Genomic DNA, 15270 nt, shown 5'->3' on the forward strand with positions numbered 1-15270 from the left:
AAATGTGGGCAGACTGTAGTCTCTTCTGGCTTCCCAGACATGTCTGTCCCTCTGAAGGTTCAGTTCTCCCTCCCACGGGATTTGGGTGCAGAGAACTGTTGACCAGTTCCCTTCAGGTCTGGGCGGTGTCTGGACTGCCTGCATCAATATTCTTAAGGGAAATTGGTCTGAAGTTCTCTTTCTTTTTTTGGACTTTGTGTGGTTTAGGTATAAGAGTAATTGTGGCTTCATAGAAGGAGTTTGGTAGTGCTCCATCTGTTTCTAATTTGTAGAATACTTTGGACAGTGTTGGTTTGAGGTCTTGTATGGAGGTCTGATAGAATTCTGCACCAAACCCACCTGGTCCTGGGCTCTTTTTGGTTGCGAGACATTTAATGACTGCTTCTATATCTTTTAGCAGTTATGGGGTTGTTTAGATGGTTTATCTGTTCCTGATTTAACTTTGGTACCTTGTATCTGTCTAGGAAATTGTCCATTACTTCCAGTTTTTCCAGTTTTGTTGAATATAGGCTTTTGTAGTAGGATCTGATGATTTTTTATAATTTCTTCAGATCCTGTTCTTATGTCTCCCCTTTCATTTCTGATTTTGTTAATTTGGACACACTCTCTGCAACCTCTGGTTAGTCTGGCTAACGGTTTATCTATCTTGTTGATTTTCTCAAATAACCAGCTCCTGGCTTTGTTGATGCTTTGTATAATCCTTTTCATTTCTACTTAGTTTATTTTAGCCCTGGGTTTATTTCATGCCTTCTACTCCTCTTGTGTTTATTTATTTCTTTTTGTTCTAGAGCTTTTAGGTGTGCTGTCAAGCTGCTTACATATGCTTTCTCCTGTTTCTTTTTGCAAGCACTCAGTGCTATGAATTTTCCTCTTAATACCACTTTCATTGTGTTCCACAAGTTTGGTAATGTATCTTCATTTTCATTAAATTCTAAGAAGCCTTTATTTCTTTCCTTATTTCTTCCTTCACCAAATTGTCATTGTGTAGAGTGTTGTTCAACTTTCATGTTTATGTGGGCTTTCTGTCGTTATTGTTTTTATTGAAGACCATCGTTAGTCCTGGTTATCTGATAGAATGCATGGGATTATTTCTATCTGTGGGTAGAGGGTAGTCTCCTCTGACTTCTCAGGAGTATCCACACTTCTAAGGGTCCAGCTCTTCCCCCCAGGGGATTTGGGTGCAGGGAGCTGTTTGGCTGATTCAGTTCGGTCCTGGGAGCAGACCAGAACCACGGGTACAGGCGGCTATCCGTTCTGATATCCCTGTGTCCAAAGGCACTTTCCACTTTGACTGGGGATGTGGGCAGAGGTGTGCAGAGGTGGCAGTCTGCACTGTGGTCTTAGGTTGTCTGCATTCCTTGGGGTTCAGCTTTCTTCACCATGGGATTTCGGTGCAGGGAACTGTGGGATGGTATCAGTTCACTTTCAGGCAGAGCCAGAAACAGGAAGTGCCCTGACCCAGAGGACTTCTGCCTCTGTGTATCCTGAATCCACCACTCAGGTCACTTGGTAGCAGAAAAGTGGTCTTACCTCTGTTCTCAGGTGTGTTGACTCTTCTGGAGACTGTCTTGCAGCTCTAGGTTAGGGCAGGAATCAAAGGGTCATGCCCCTGATTTCTCCTAGTTCCTTGCACCCAGCAGGCACAGTTGGCACTATGCGATTCCCTCTTGGGTCTGGGCTATGGGCAGAGGGTAATCTCCTCTGATTTCTCAGGAGTATCCACACTTCTGAAGGTCCAGCTCTCTCTCTCTCCTGGGAATTTGGGTGCAGGGAGCTTTTTGTCCAGTTCAGTTTGGTCCTGGGCACAGACCAGAACCTCAGGTACAGGCGGTTGTCTGTTCCATATCCCTGTGTCCAGAGGCACTGTGCAGTTTCCCCTTGGACCAGGGATGTGGGCAGAGGTGTGTAGAGGTGGCAGTCTGTCCTCTGGTCTCAGGATGTCTGCACTTCTGGGTGTTCAGCCTGGGTTTTTCTAAAATTATTGACATACGAATAGGTAATTGGAATTTTAGTGATGATTTATGACATTTTAAATATAATATAAAACATTATATGTTTATCATATTCAATCCAATTTGGGGTTTGTTGTTGTTGATTCATTGAAGTCGTATGAGGTCTTATTGACAGATACACATCATATTTGTATATTGTATTATGAATTTGATTACATGCGCAAGCATGATTTTCATGACATTTGCCCATTATTTCCTACTGTATCATGCTACAGTTTCCATTTCTCACATATGACTAAGAGTCTCCCTGTTGTGTTTTTTAATTTCTTCACCAGATTGCATATATGAGAATGTCTGTCATGTTTATCTGTGTGAGACTCCCTTATTTTACATAATATAATGATCTGCAATTCTATTCAATTTCCTACAAATAACAAAAAGAGTGACAGAAAAATATTTCTCTGAGAATGCACGCAACCCTGGGCCATGTATTAGCAACTGTCTTTTTGTGTTCTGATTAACAGAAACTCTACACTGTGTTTGAGCCTCCAAAATGACCCAAGGGTTGGATTCAGAAACAAATCACAAATGAAATATCTTTCATTGAGAATTGCTTTTAATTTACTCTTTCTTTTACATGTACAGTTCTTTCTTGAATGTATGTTTGTGAAGTTTGTTTATGTCTGGTGCCACAGAGGCAGGAAGAAGTTTTCAGATCCTTAGGAACTGGATTTAAAGTTGTAAAGGCTGGACTCTGATCTTGGTTCTATAGAAGAAGCAGCTGCTGCTCTTAACCACTCAACCCTCTCTCATTTCTGTTTTGAATTTAAAGATAAATACCTTGGAATAGTTTAAGAGTACAACTGAACCTCCAAAAGTGTTCAGCTATGTATGCTACTGTCTACTTGGGTAAGATTAGAACTTTCAAATGGAGTTTTAAAAATATACAGTATGGGCTAGAGAGATGGTTCAGCAGTTAAGAGCACTGGCTGTTCTTCCAGAGGTGCTAAGTTCAATTCCCAGAAACCACTCGGTGGGTCACAACTATTTGCAATAGGATCTAATCCCCTCTTCTGGTGTGTCTGAAGACAGCTACAGTGTACTTATATACAAAAAAGAAAAATATATTTCTTTAAAAATTATAGTGTGATCTACTGAATAAAATTCTTTATAACATGCATATTTGCCTTTTAGGTCATTAACATTCTGCTTCTTAATATAACTGCAGTCAGAAGATTTTTACTTTCAACCCACCTACTTCAATCCTTTCTATCCTCTGAGGTTCTCAAGAATCCCTGGAATGAAGTTCCCAGAGGTACCACACCTGGACCTGCAATACTGGGGAGCTCGACATTTCTTTAAACTTCCCTCCTCCTGATGTGTCAGTCAGTATATTTTCCCCCACAACATCAGTATGTAATGAGCTTTATACTTCAGTTGGATCTGTTTTCACTGAAGGCCTGCCTGAGATGATGTTTCCAAGCAACACCCTCTTGGGGGTTTTCTTTATATCTGAGCTCTGTGTGGGTGTCATAGGGAACTCATTGCTCTTCATGGTGTATGTGCACAACTTCTTGGTTAAAGCTTACATTAGTAGACCAATCAATCCCATTTTCATGCACCTGGTGATAGTCAATATGTTGACAATCATATTTGCTCTGATACCATATATCACTTCATCCTTTGGAGTACCCAATTTTCTGGATGATGCTGGCTGTAAGGCCATTGTGTATGCCTACAGAGTCACCCGGGCTATGTCCATCTCTACCACTTCTATTCTAAGCATATTCCAAGCCATCACCATCACTCCCAGTAATTCTAAGTGGGCAAGGCTTAAGCCTAAACTCTCTATATGGACATTTGACTCCTTCCTGTTTTCCTGGTTCATCAACCTGGTCATATATGTGCTCCTCATTGAGACTGTGATAGCGAAAATCAATTACACTGAGATTGAATATGCATATTCTCATGTTTACTGTGGAAATGTTCCACTTGAGTATCCCAATGTGGAATTATTCCTGAGTGTTATCATAATAAGAGATTTGTTCTTTATGGCCATCCTGGTATGGACCAGCCTCTACATGGTGACCCTCCTCTGCAGGCACCAAAAAAGAGCCAAACATCTCCGCAACCCAAACCTCTCCTCCCAATCTTCTCCTGAACACAAAGCCACTCACACAATCCTGTTGATTGTAAACTGTTTTGTGTTCTTTTATTTGTTGAACAACTTTTCCACCATTTATGACAAGTTTTGTACTAATGAAAGAATGCCAAGTTGGGGGGCAATTATCGCCATTGTGGCATCATTGTACCCCACTCTCTGCCCATTTTTACTGTTGAACACTCATAAAATTATTTCACAGTATATTTCTTCCCTACCAATACTGAGAATTACTTGTTATCAAAGAGCAGTTGGTGACTGATATGAAGTCCAGGTATTCTCATCATCAAACAAGTCTGTCTAGGGATTTTTGTGATATGTTGGAAGCTGTGTGGCTCTTGAGTCCTTGCTATGGTTGTAATTGGAATTCCCACAAGTTGTACACTTTTCAGGTTTTAGGTTTTTAATATTCTGGATCAATAAAAATGCATCTACACCATGTCATATTTACTGTCTATTGAAATTTTAATGCTTTGGAGCATATACAATAAAAACTGGTCTTCTTAATCTCCACATAAGTGCCATGATAAACACACTCCCATTTTGTACACATGACCATACAGATATACTTACACACACAAAGATAAATAGATAAAGCAGATAGGTAGGTAGCTAGGTACATCAATAGGCAATAGATATAGGATAGATTTTTTCAAAAATTTTTGACACTTTGAAAAGTCTTTATTTCACTTGTATTTTTTTTGTCTTGTTTTGTTTTTTGAGTCAGGATCTCTGTAGATAGCCCAGGCTTTTCTTGGAACTCATTATGTAGACCACGATAGCCTCGAACTCAAGAGATATTAGTGCCTCTGCATCCTGAAAGCTGGGAATAAAGTCATACCCACCACAGCAGACTAATTTAGAAATGTTTTCATTCTATTCTGTGATGTTTTTCAGCTTAAAATTGGTAATTAGGAGACAAAAAATTATTTGGGTCTGTGATAAAATTTCTCTTTTTTGAAACATAAAAGGTTTTTATTAGAGCAGTTTGAATTTAGAAGAGATGTCCTGAATGAAAGATACCACATGAGGTAAGTGATGAACCTTTTAAATAGAGACAAAAATCTTTTGATCTCTCTTTTTTTATCTTTATTAAATTGTGTATTTCTTATTTACATTTCAAATATTATTCCCTTTCCCATTTCTAGGCTAATAACCACATAACCCCTCTGACTCCCCTTGTTTGTGGGTACTCCCCTCCCCATCCTCTCACCATTACTGCACTCCCCATAACAACCCAATCACTCGGGGCCTAGCCTTGGCAGGGCCAAGGGCTTCCCCTTCCACTGGTGCCCCTACTAGGTTATTCATTGCTACCTATGTTTTGGAGCTCAGGGTCAGTCCTTGTATAAACTTTGGGTAGTGGTTTATTCCCTGGAAGCTCTGGTTGGTTGGCATTGTTGTTCATATGGGGTCTCAGCCCCCTTCAGCTCTTTCAGTCCTTTCTCTGATTCCTTCAACAGGGGTCCCTTTCTCAGTTCAGTGGTTTGCTGCTGGCATTCGCCTATGTATTTGCCATATTCTGGCTGTGTCTCTCAGGAGATATATACATCCAGTTTCTGTCAACCTGCACCTCTTTGCTTCATCATCTTATCTAGTTTGGTGGCTGTCTATGTATGGGTCACATGTGGGGCAGGCTCTGAATGGGTGTTCCTTCAGTCTCTGTTCTAAACTTTGCCTCCCTATCCCCTCCAAAGGGTCTTCTTGTTCCACTTTTTTTTTATTAACTTGAGTATTTATTTTTTTTATTAACTTGAGTATTTCTTATATACATTTCGAGTGTTATTCCCTTTCCCGGTTTCCGGGCAAACATCCCCCTCCCCCCACCCCTTCCTTATGGGTGTTCCCCTCCCAACCCTCCCCCCATTGCCTATGTGTTCCAGATGCTTCCCTAGTTTTTCTTCTATTAGTTTGAGTGTGTCTGGTTTGATGTGGAGGTCCTTGATCCACTTGGACTTAAGCTTTGTACCAGGTGATAAGCATGGATCGATCTGCATTCTTCTACATGTTGACCTCCAGTTCAACCAGCACCATTTGCTGAAAATCCTATCTTTTTTCCATTGGATGGTTTTGGCTCCTTTGTCAAAAATCAAGTGACCATAGGTGTGTGGGTTCATTTCTGGGTCTTCAATTCTATTCCATTGGTCTATCTGTCTGTCTCTGTACCAATACCATGCAGTTTTTATCACTATTGCTCTGTAATACTGCTTGAGTTCAGGGATAGTGATTCCCCCTGAAGTCCTTTTATTGTTGAGGATAGCTTTAGCTATCCTGGGTTTTTTGTTATTCCAGATGAATTTGCAAATTGTTCTGTCTAACTCTTTGAAGAATTAGATTGGTATTTTGATGGGGATTGCATTGAATCTGTAGATTGCTTTTGGTAAAATGGCCATTTTTACTATATTAATCCTGCCAATCCATGAGCATGGGAGATCTTTCCATCTTCTGAGGTCTTCTTCAATTTCTTTCCTCAGTGTCTTGAAGTTCTTATTGTACAGATCTTTTACTTGCTTGGTTAAAGTCACACCGAGGTACTTTATATTATTTGGGTCTATTATGAAGGGTGTCATTTCCCTAATTTCTTTCTCGGCTTGTTTCTCTTTTGTATAGAGGAAGGCAACTGATTTATTTGAGTTAATTTTATACCCAGCCACTTTGCTGAAGTTGTTTATCAGCTTTAGTAGTTCTCTGGTGGAACTTTTGGGATCACTTAAATATACTATCATGTCATCTGCAAATAGTGATATTTTGACCTCTTCTTTTCCGATCTGTATCCCCTGGATCTCCTTTTGTTGTCTGATTGCTCTGGCTAGAACTTCAAGAACTATATTGAATAAGTAGGGAGAGAGTGGGCAGCCTTGTCTAGTCCCTGATTTTAGTGGGATTGCTTCAAGTTTCTCTCCATTTAGTTTAATGTTAGCAACTGGTTTGCTGTATATGGCTTTTACTATGTTCAGGTATGGGCCTTGAATTCCTATTCTTTCAGGACTTTTATCATGAAGGGGTGTTGAATTTTGTCAAATGCTTTCTCAGCGTCTAATGAAATGATCATGTGGTTTTGTTCTTTCAGTTTGTTTTTATAATGAATCATGTTGATGGTTTTCCGTATATTAAACCATCCCTGCATGCATGGGATGAAGCCTACCTGGTCATGGTGGATGATTGTTTTGATGTGCTCTTGGATTCGGTTTGCCAGAATTTTATTGAGTATTTTTGCGTCGATATTCATAAGGGAAATTGGTCTGAAGTTCTCTTTCTTTGTTGTGTCTTTGTGTGGTTTAGGTATAAGAGTAATTGTGGCTTCATAGAAGGTATTCGGTAGTGATCCATCTGTTTCAATTTTGTGGAATAGTTTGGATAATATTGGTATGAGGTCTTCTATGAAGGTTTGATAGAATTCTGCACTAAACCCGTCTGGACCTGGGCTCTTTTTGGTTGGGAGACCTTTAATGACTGCTTCTATTTCCTTAGGAGTTATGGGGTTGTTTAACTGGTTTATCTGTTCCTGATTTAACTTCGGTACCTGGTATCTGTCTAGGAAATTGTCCATTTCTTGAAGATTTCCAAGTTTTGTTGAATATAGGTTTTTATAGTAAGATCTGATGATTTTTTGAATTTCCTCTGAATCTGTCGTTATGTCTTCCTTTTCATTTCTGATTTTGAAAATTGGACGCACTCTCTGTGTCCTCTCGTTAGTCTGGCTAAGGGTTTATCTATCTTGTTGATTTTCTCAAAGAACCAACTTTTGGTTCTGTTGATTCTTTCTATGGTCCTTTTTGTTTCTACTTGGTTGATTTCAGCTCTGAGTTTGATTATTTCCTTCCTTCTACTCCTCCTGGGTGTATTTGCTTCTTTTTGTTCTAGAGCTTTTAGGTGTGCTGTCAAGCTGCTGACATATGCTCTTTCCTGTTTCTTTCTGCAGGCACTCAGCGCTATGAGTTTTCCTCTTAGCACAGCTTTCATTGTGTCCCGTAAGTTTGGGTATGTTGTACCTTCATTTTCATTAAATTCTAAAAAGTTTTTAATTTCTTTCTTTATTTCTTCCTTGACCAGGTTATCATTGAGTAGAGCATTGTTCAATTTCCAAATATATGTGGGCATTCTTCCTTGATTGTTATTGAAGACCAGTTTTAGGCCGTGGTGGTCTGATAGCACGCATGGGATTATTTCTATCTTTCTGTACCTGTTGAGGCCCGTTTTTTTGACCAATTATATGGTCAATTTTGGAGAAAGTACCATGAGGAGCTGAGAAGAAGGTATATCCTTTTGCTTTAGGATAGAATGTTCTATAAATATCTGTTAAGTCCATTTGGCTCATGACTTCTCTTAGTCTGTCTACATCTCTGTTTAATTTCTGTTTCCATGATCTGTCCATTGATGAGAGTGGGGTGTTTAAATCTCCCACTATTATTGTGTGAGGTGCAATGTGTGTTTTGAACTTTAGTAAGGTTTCTTTTACGTATGTAGGTGCCCTTGTATTTGGGGCATAGATATTTAGGACTGAGAGTTCATCTTGGTGGATTTTTCCTTTGATGAATATGAAGTGTCCTTCCTTATCTTTTTTGATGACTTTTATTGAATATTGATTTTATTTGATATTAGAATGGCTACTCCAGCTTTCTTCTTCTGACCATTTGCTTGGAAAATTGTTTTCCAGCCTTTCACTCTGAGGTAATGTCTGTCTTTGTCTCTGAGGTGTGTTTCCTGTAGGCAGCAGAATGCAGAGTCCTCGTTGCGTATCCAGTTTGTTAATCTATGTCTTTTTATTGGGGAGTTGAGGCCATTGATGTTGAGAGATATTAAGGAATAGTGATTATTGCTTCCCATTATATTCATATTTGGATGTGAGGTTATGTTTGTGTGCTTTCATTCCCTTTGTTTTGTTGCCAAGACGATTAGTTTCTTGCTTCTTCTAGGGTATAGCTTGCCTCCTTATGTTGGGCTTTATCATTTATTATCCTTTGTAGTGCTGGATTTGTAGAAAGATATTGTGTAAATTTGGTTTTGTCATGGAATATCTTGGTTTCTCCATCTATGTTAATTGAGAGTTTTGCTGGATACAGTAACCTGGGCTGGCATTTGTGTTCTCTTAGGGTCTGTATGACATCAGTCCAGGATCTTCTGGCCTTCATAGTTTCTGGCGAGAAGTCTGGTGTGATTCTGATAGGTCTCCCTTTATATGTTACTTGACCTTTTTCCCTTACTGCTTTTAGTATTCTTTCTTTATTTTGTGCGTTTGGTGTTTTGACAATTATGTGATGGGAGGTGTTTCTTTTCTGGTCCAATCTATTTGGAGTTCTGTAGGCTTCTTGTATGCCTATGGGTATCTCTTTTTTTAGGTTAGGGAAGTTTTCTTCTATGATTTTGTTGAAGATATTTACTGGTCCTTTGAGCTGGGAGTCTTCACTCTCTTCTATACCTATTATCCTTAGGTTTGATCTTCTCATTGAGTCCTGGATTTCCTGTATGTTTTGGACCAGTAGCTTTTTCCGCTTTACCTTATCTTTGACAGTTGAGTCAATGATTTCTATGGAATCTTCTGCTCCTGAGATTCTCTCTTCCATCTCTTGTATTCTGTTGGTGAGGCTTGTATCTACAGCTCCTTGTCTCTTCTTTTGGATTTCTATATCCAAGGTTGTTTCCATGTGTTCTTTCTTGATTGCTTCTATTTCCATTTTTAGTTCCTTCAACTGTTTGATTGTGTTTTCCTGGAATTCTTTCAGGGATTTTTGCGATTCTTTCAGGGATTTTTGCGATTCCTCTCTGTAGGCTTCTACTTGTTTATTAATGTTTTCCTGTGTTTCCCTAAGGGAGTTCTTCATGTCTTTCTTGAAGTCCTCCAGCATCATGATCAAATATGATTTTGCATCTAGATCTTGCTTTTCTGTTGTTTTTGGATATTCCATGTTTGTTTTGGTGGGAGAATTGGGCTCCGATGATGCCAAGTAGTCTTGGTTTCTGTTGCTTGGGTTCCTGTGCTTGCCTCTCGCCATCAGATTATCTCTAGTGTTACTTTGTTCTGCTATTTCTGACAGTGGCTAGACTGTCCTATAATCCTGTGTGTCAGGATTGCTGTAGACCTGTTTTCCTCTCTTTCAGTCAGTTATGGGGACAGAGTGTTCTGCTTTCGGGCGTGTAGTTTTCCTCTCTACAGGTCTTCAGCTGTTCCTGTGGGCCTGTGTCTTGAGTTCACCAGGCAGCTTTCTTGCAGCAGAAAGGTTGGTCTTACCTGTGGTCCGGAGGCTCAAGTTCCCTCGCGGGGTGCTGCCCACGGGCTCTCTGTGGCGGCAGCAACCAGGAATACCTGCGCCGCCCCTTCCGGGAGCTTCAGTGCACCAGGGTTCCAGATGGCCATTGGTGTTTTCCTCTGGCGTCCGAGACGTGTATGCAGAGTACAGTCTCTTCTGGTTTCCCAGGCGTGTCTGCCTCTCTGAGGGTTTAGCTCTCCCTCCCAAGGGATTTGGGGGCAGAGAACTGTTTATCCGGTCTGTTTCCTTCAGGTTCCGGCGGTGTCTCAGGCAGGTGTCCTGCCGCTCCTCGGCCCTCCCCCACGGGAGCCCAGAGGCCTTATACAGTTTCCTCTTGGGCCAGGGATGTGGGCAGGGGTGGGCAGTGTTGGTGGTCTCTTCCGCTTTGCAGCCTTAGGAGTGCCCACCTGACCAGGCAGTGGGGTCTCTTTCCCACAGGGTCTGGGAGCAGAGAGCTGCTGCGGGCCGGGATCCGCGGGTGTGGGACTTCCGGTAAACACAGGAAGTGCCCGGTCCTAGAGGAATTCTGCCTCTGTGTCCCGATTTCATCAGGCAGCTTTCTTGCCGCAGACAAGTTGGTTTTACCTGTGGTCCGGAGGCTCAAGTTCGCTCGCGGGGTGCTGCCCACGGGCTCTCTGTGGCGGCAGCAACCAGGAATCCCTGCGTCGCCCCTTCCGGGAGCTTCAGTGCACCAGGGTTCCAGATGGCCTTTGGTGTTTTCCTCTGGCGTCCGAGATGTGTATGCAGAGTGCAGTCTCTTCTGGTTTCCCAGGCGTGTCTGCCTCTCTGAGGGTTTAGCTCTCCCTCCCACGGGATTTGGGGGCAGAGAACTGTTTATCCGGTCTGTTTTCTTCAGGTTCCTGTGGTGTCTCAGGCAGGTGTCCTGTGGCTCCTGGGCCCTCCCCCACGGGAGCCCAGAGGCCTTATACAGTTTCCTCTTGGGCCAGGGATGTGGGCAGGGGTGGGCAGTATTGGTGGTCTCTTCCACTCTGCAGCCTTAGGAGTGCCCACCTGACCAGGCGGTGAGGTCTCTTTCCCACAGGGTCTGGGAGCAGAGAGCTGCTGCGGGCCGGGATCCGCGGGTTTCTTGTTCCACTTTTAAAGAAGGAGTGAAGCATTGGCATTTTGGTTATCCTTCTTGAGTTTCATGTGTTCTGTGCATCTTGGGTAACTCGAGCATTGGGGCTAATATCCACTTATCAATGAGTGCATACCATGTGTGTTTTTCTGTGATTGGGTTACCTCACTCAGGAAGATAGTTTCCAGTTCCATCCATTTGCCTATTAATTTCATAAAGTCATTGTTTTTGATAGCTGAGTAGTAATCCATTGTGTAGATGTACCACAATTTCTGTATCTATTCCTCTTTTGAAGGGCATCTGGATTCTTTCCAGCTTCTGGCTATTATAAGTAAGGCTGCTATGAACATAGCTTTGTTGTATGTTGGAGCATCTTTTGGGTACATGCCCAAGAGAGGTACAGCTGGGTCTTCAGGTAGTGGAATGTCCAATTTTCTGAGGAAACTCCAGAATGATTTCCAGAATGGTTGTACAAGTCTGCAATCCCACCAACAATGGAGGAGTATTCCTCTTTCTCCAAATCCTCGCCAGCATCTGCTGTCGCTGGAGTTTTGATTATAGTCATTCTGACTGGTATGAGTTGGAATCTCAGGGTTGTTTGGATTTGTATTTCCCTAATGACTAAAGATGTTGAACATTTCTTTAGGTGCTTCTCAGCCATTCGATATTCCTCAGCTGTGAATTCTTTGTTTAACTCTGAACCCCATTTTTTAATAGGGTTATTTGTTTCCCTGCGGTCTAACTTCTTGAGTTCTTTGTATATTTTGGATATAAGGCCTCTATCTGTTGTAGGATTGGTAAAGATCTTTTCCCAATCTGTTGGTTGCCGTTTTGTCCTAACCACACTGTCCTTTGCCTTACAGAAGGTTTTCCTGCAGATTTTTATGTTTTGTTGAATATAGGCTTTTGTAGTAGGATATGATGATTTTTTGAATTTCCTCTGATTCTGTAGTTATGTCTCCCTTTTCTTTTCTGATTTTGTTAATTTGTACACACTCTCTGTGTCCTCTTGTTATTCTGGCTAAGGGTTTATCTTGTTGATTTTCTCAAAGATCTAGCTTTTGGTTCTGTTGATTCTTTGTATAGTCTCTTTTGTTTCTACTTGGTTCATTTCAGCTCTGAGTTTGATTATTTCCTCCTTTCTACTCCTCCTGGGGGTGTTTCCTTCTTTTTTAAGAGCTTTTAGGTGTGCTCTCAAGCTGCTGATTTATCCTTTCTCTTATTTCTTTCTGCAGGCACTCAGAGCTATGAGTTTTCCTCTTAGGACAGCTTTCATTGTGTCCCATAAGTTTCGGTATGTTGTACCTTCATTTTTTTTTAAATTTAAGAAGTCTTTAATTTCTTTTTCTATTACTTCCTTGACTAGGTTATCATGGAAGAGATTGTTGTTCTATGTCCATGTATATGTCAGCATTCTCCCCTTATTGTTATTGAAGACGAGCTTCAGCCCGTGGTGGTCTGATAGGAACATTATTAATTCTATCTTTCTGTATCTGTTGAGGCCTGTTTTGTGACCCATTATATGGTCAGCTTTGGAGAAAGTACCATGAAGAGGTGAGAAGAAGGCATATCCTTTTTTTTAAGGATACAGTGTTGTATAAATATCTGTTAAGTCCATTTGGTTCATAACTTCTGTTTGTCTATTTCTCTGTTTAATTTCTGTTTCCATGAGCTGTCCTTTGATGAGAGTGGGATGATGAAATCTCCTGCTATTATAGTGTGAGGTGCAATGTGTGCTTTGAGCTTTAGTAAGGTTGCTTTTATGTATGTAGGTGCCCTTTTATTTGGATCATAGGTATTTAGAATTGAGAGTTCATCTTAGTGAATTCTTCCTTTCCTTTGATGAATATGAAGTGACCTTCTTTATCTTTTTTGATGACTTTTGGGTGAAAAATCGATTTTATTCGGTATTAGACTGGCTACTCCAGCTTGCTTCTTTAGGAAGTTCTTTTCCAGCCTTTCACTCTGAGGTAGTGTCTGTCTTTGCCTCTGAGGTGTGTTTCCCCTAGGCAGCAGAATGCATGGTCCTTATTGTGTATCCAGTTTGTTAATCTGTGTCTTTTTATTGGGGAATTGAGTCCATTGATGTTGAGAGATATTAATGAATAGTGATTGTAGCTTCATGTTATTTTCGTATTTGGAGGAGAGATTATGTTTGTGTGCTTCTCTTTGTTTTGTTGCAAAAAGGTTAATTTCTTCCTTTCTCTAGGGTGTAGTTTGCTTCCTTGTGTTGGGCTTTACCATTTATTATGCTTTGTCATGTAGGATTTGTAGAAAAAGTTTGTCATGGAATATCTTGGTTTCTCCATCTATGTTAATTGAGTGTTTTGCTGAATACAGTAACCTGGGCTGGCATCTGCATTCTCTTAGGTTCTGTATGACATCTTTCCTGGATCTTCTGGCTTTCACAGTCTCTGGTGAGAAGTCTGGTGTAATTCTGATAGGTCTGCCTTTGTATGTTACTTAACCTTTTCCCCTTACTTCTTTTAATATTCTTTCTTTGTTTTGTGCATTTGGCGTTTTGACTATTATGTGACAGGAGGCGTTTCTTTTCTTGTCCAATCTATTCGGAGTTTTGTAGGCTTCTTGTATGTTTATGGGCATCTCTTTCTTTAGGTTAGGGAAGTTTTCTTCTATGATTTTGTTGAAGATATTTATGGTCCTTTGAGTTGGGAGTCTTCACTGTCTTCTATACCTATTATCCTTAGGTTTGATCTTCTCATTGTGTCCTGGATTTCCTGTATGTTTTGGACCAGTGTCTTTTTCTGTTTTACATTATCTTTGCCCATTGTGTTGATGATTTTATTGATTCTTCTTTTCCTGAAATTCTCTCTTCTATCTCTTGTATTCTGTTGGTGATGCTTGTTTCTACAGTTCCTTGTCTCTTCATTTTTTTTTCTATATCCAAAGTTGTCTCCCTTTGTGCTTTCTTTATTGTTTGTATTTCCATTTCCAATTCCTTTACCTATTTCCTTGTGTTTTCATGTATTTTTCTAAGGGAGTTCTGTATGTCTTTCTTTTTTTTTTTCTTTTTTTTTCTTTTTTTTTTTTTCCGGAGCTGGGGATTGAACCTAGGGCCTTGAGCTTGCTAGGCAAGTGCTCTACCGCTGAGCTAAATCCCCAACCCCTTTCTGTATGTCTTTCTTAAAGTCCTCCATCGTCTTGTGCAAATGTGATTTTAAATCTAGATCTTGGTTTTCTGGTGTGTTTGGATATTCGGTGTTTGCTTTGGTGGGAGAATTGGGCTCCAATGATGCCATGTAGGCTTGGTTTCTGTTGCTTGAGTTCCTGCGCTTGCCTCTCACAATCAGGTTGTCCCTGGTGGTACCTTGTTTTGCTATTTCTGATAGTGGCTTGACCTTCCTATAGTGTTGTGTGTCGGGAGTGCTGTATACCTGTTTTCATTTCAGCCAGTTCTGGGAACAGAGTGTTCTGCTCTCAGGTGTGTAGTCATTCCTGTCCACTGGCTTTCAGCTGTCCCTGTGGGTAGGAAACAGAAGGGCCTGCCCCTACTTTTCCTAGGTGCCTGTGACAGGTGGCCTGGATTATGCTAGGTGTTTTCCTCTAGATTTAGAAATGTTGGCAGAGAGTAGTCTCCTCTGGTTTCCCAGGTGTGTCTGCCCCTCTGAAGGTCTAGCTCTCCCTCCCATGGGACTTGGGGGCAGGGAGCTGTTTGACCGGGTCCTTTTAGAGCTGGGCGCAGTCTATACTGCAGAGCTCTTGCAGCTTGACTGTGCCACTCTTCCCGTGCCCAGAGGCACTATACAGTTTCCTCTTGGGGCAAAGATGTGGGCAAAGATCGTCCTACCCTGCAGTCTGAGGATTGCCCAC

General features: G+C 41.2%; 1 protein-coding gene across 1 annotated transcript; it reads left to right on the forward strand.

Moving 5' to 3' along the window:
- The first annotated feature begins 1969 nt into the window (after positions 1 to 1969).
- On the forward strand, positions 1970 to 5465 carry Vom1r61 (vomeronasal 1 receptor 61). The gene has a single exon (NM_001008935.2). The coding sequence runs from the start codon at positions 3422 to 3424 to the stop codon at positions 4373 to 4375; it is 954 nt and encodes a 317-aa protein (NP_001008935.1). The 5' UTR covers positions 1970 to 3421; the 3' UTR covers positions 4376 to 5465.
- Positions 5466 to 15270: the final 9805 nt, after the last annotated feature.

This window comes from Rattus norvegicus, chromosome 1 (genome assembly GCF_021556685.1).
Source record: "Rattus norvegicus strain SHRSP/BbbUtx chromosome 1, alternate assembly SHRSP_T2T, whole genome shotgun sequence".
NCBI lineage: Eukaryota > Metazoa > Chordata > Mammalia > Rodentia > Muridae > Rattus > Rattus norvegicus.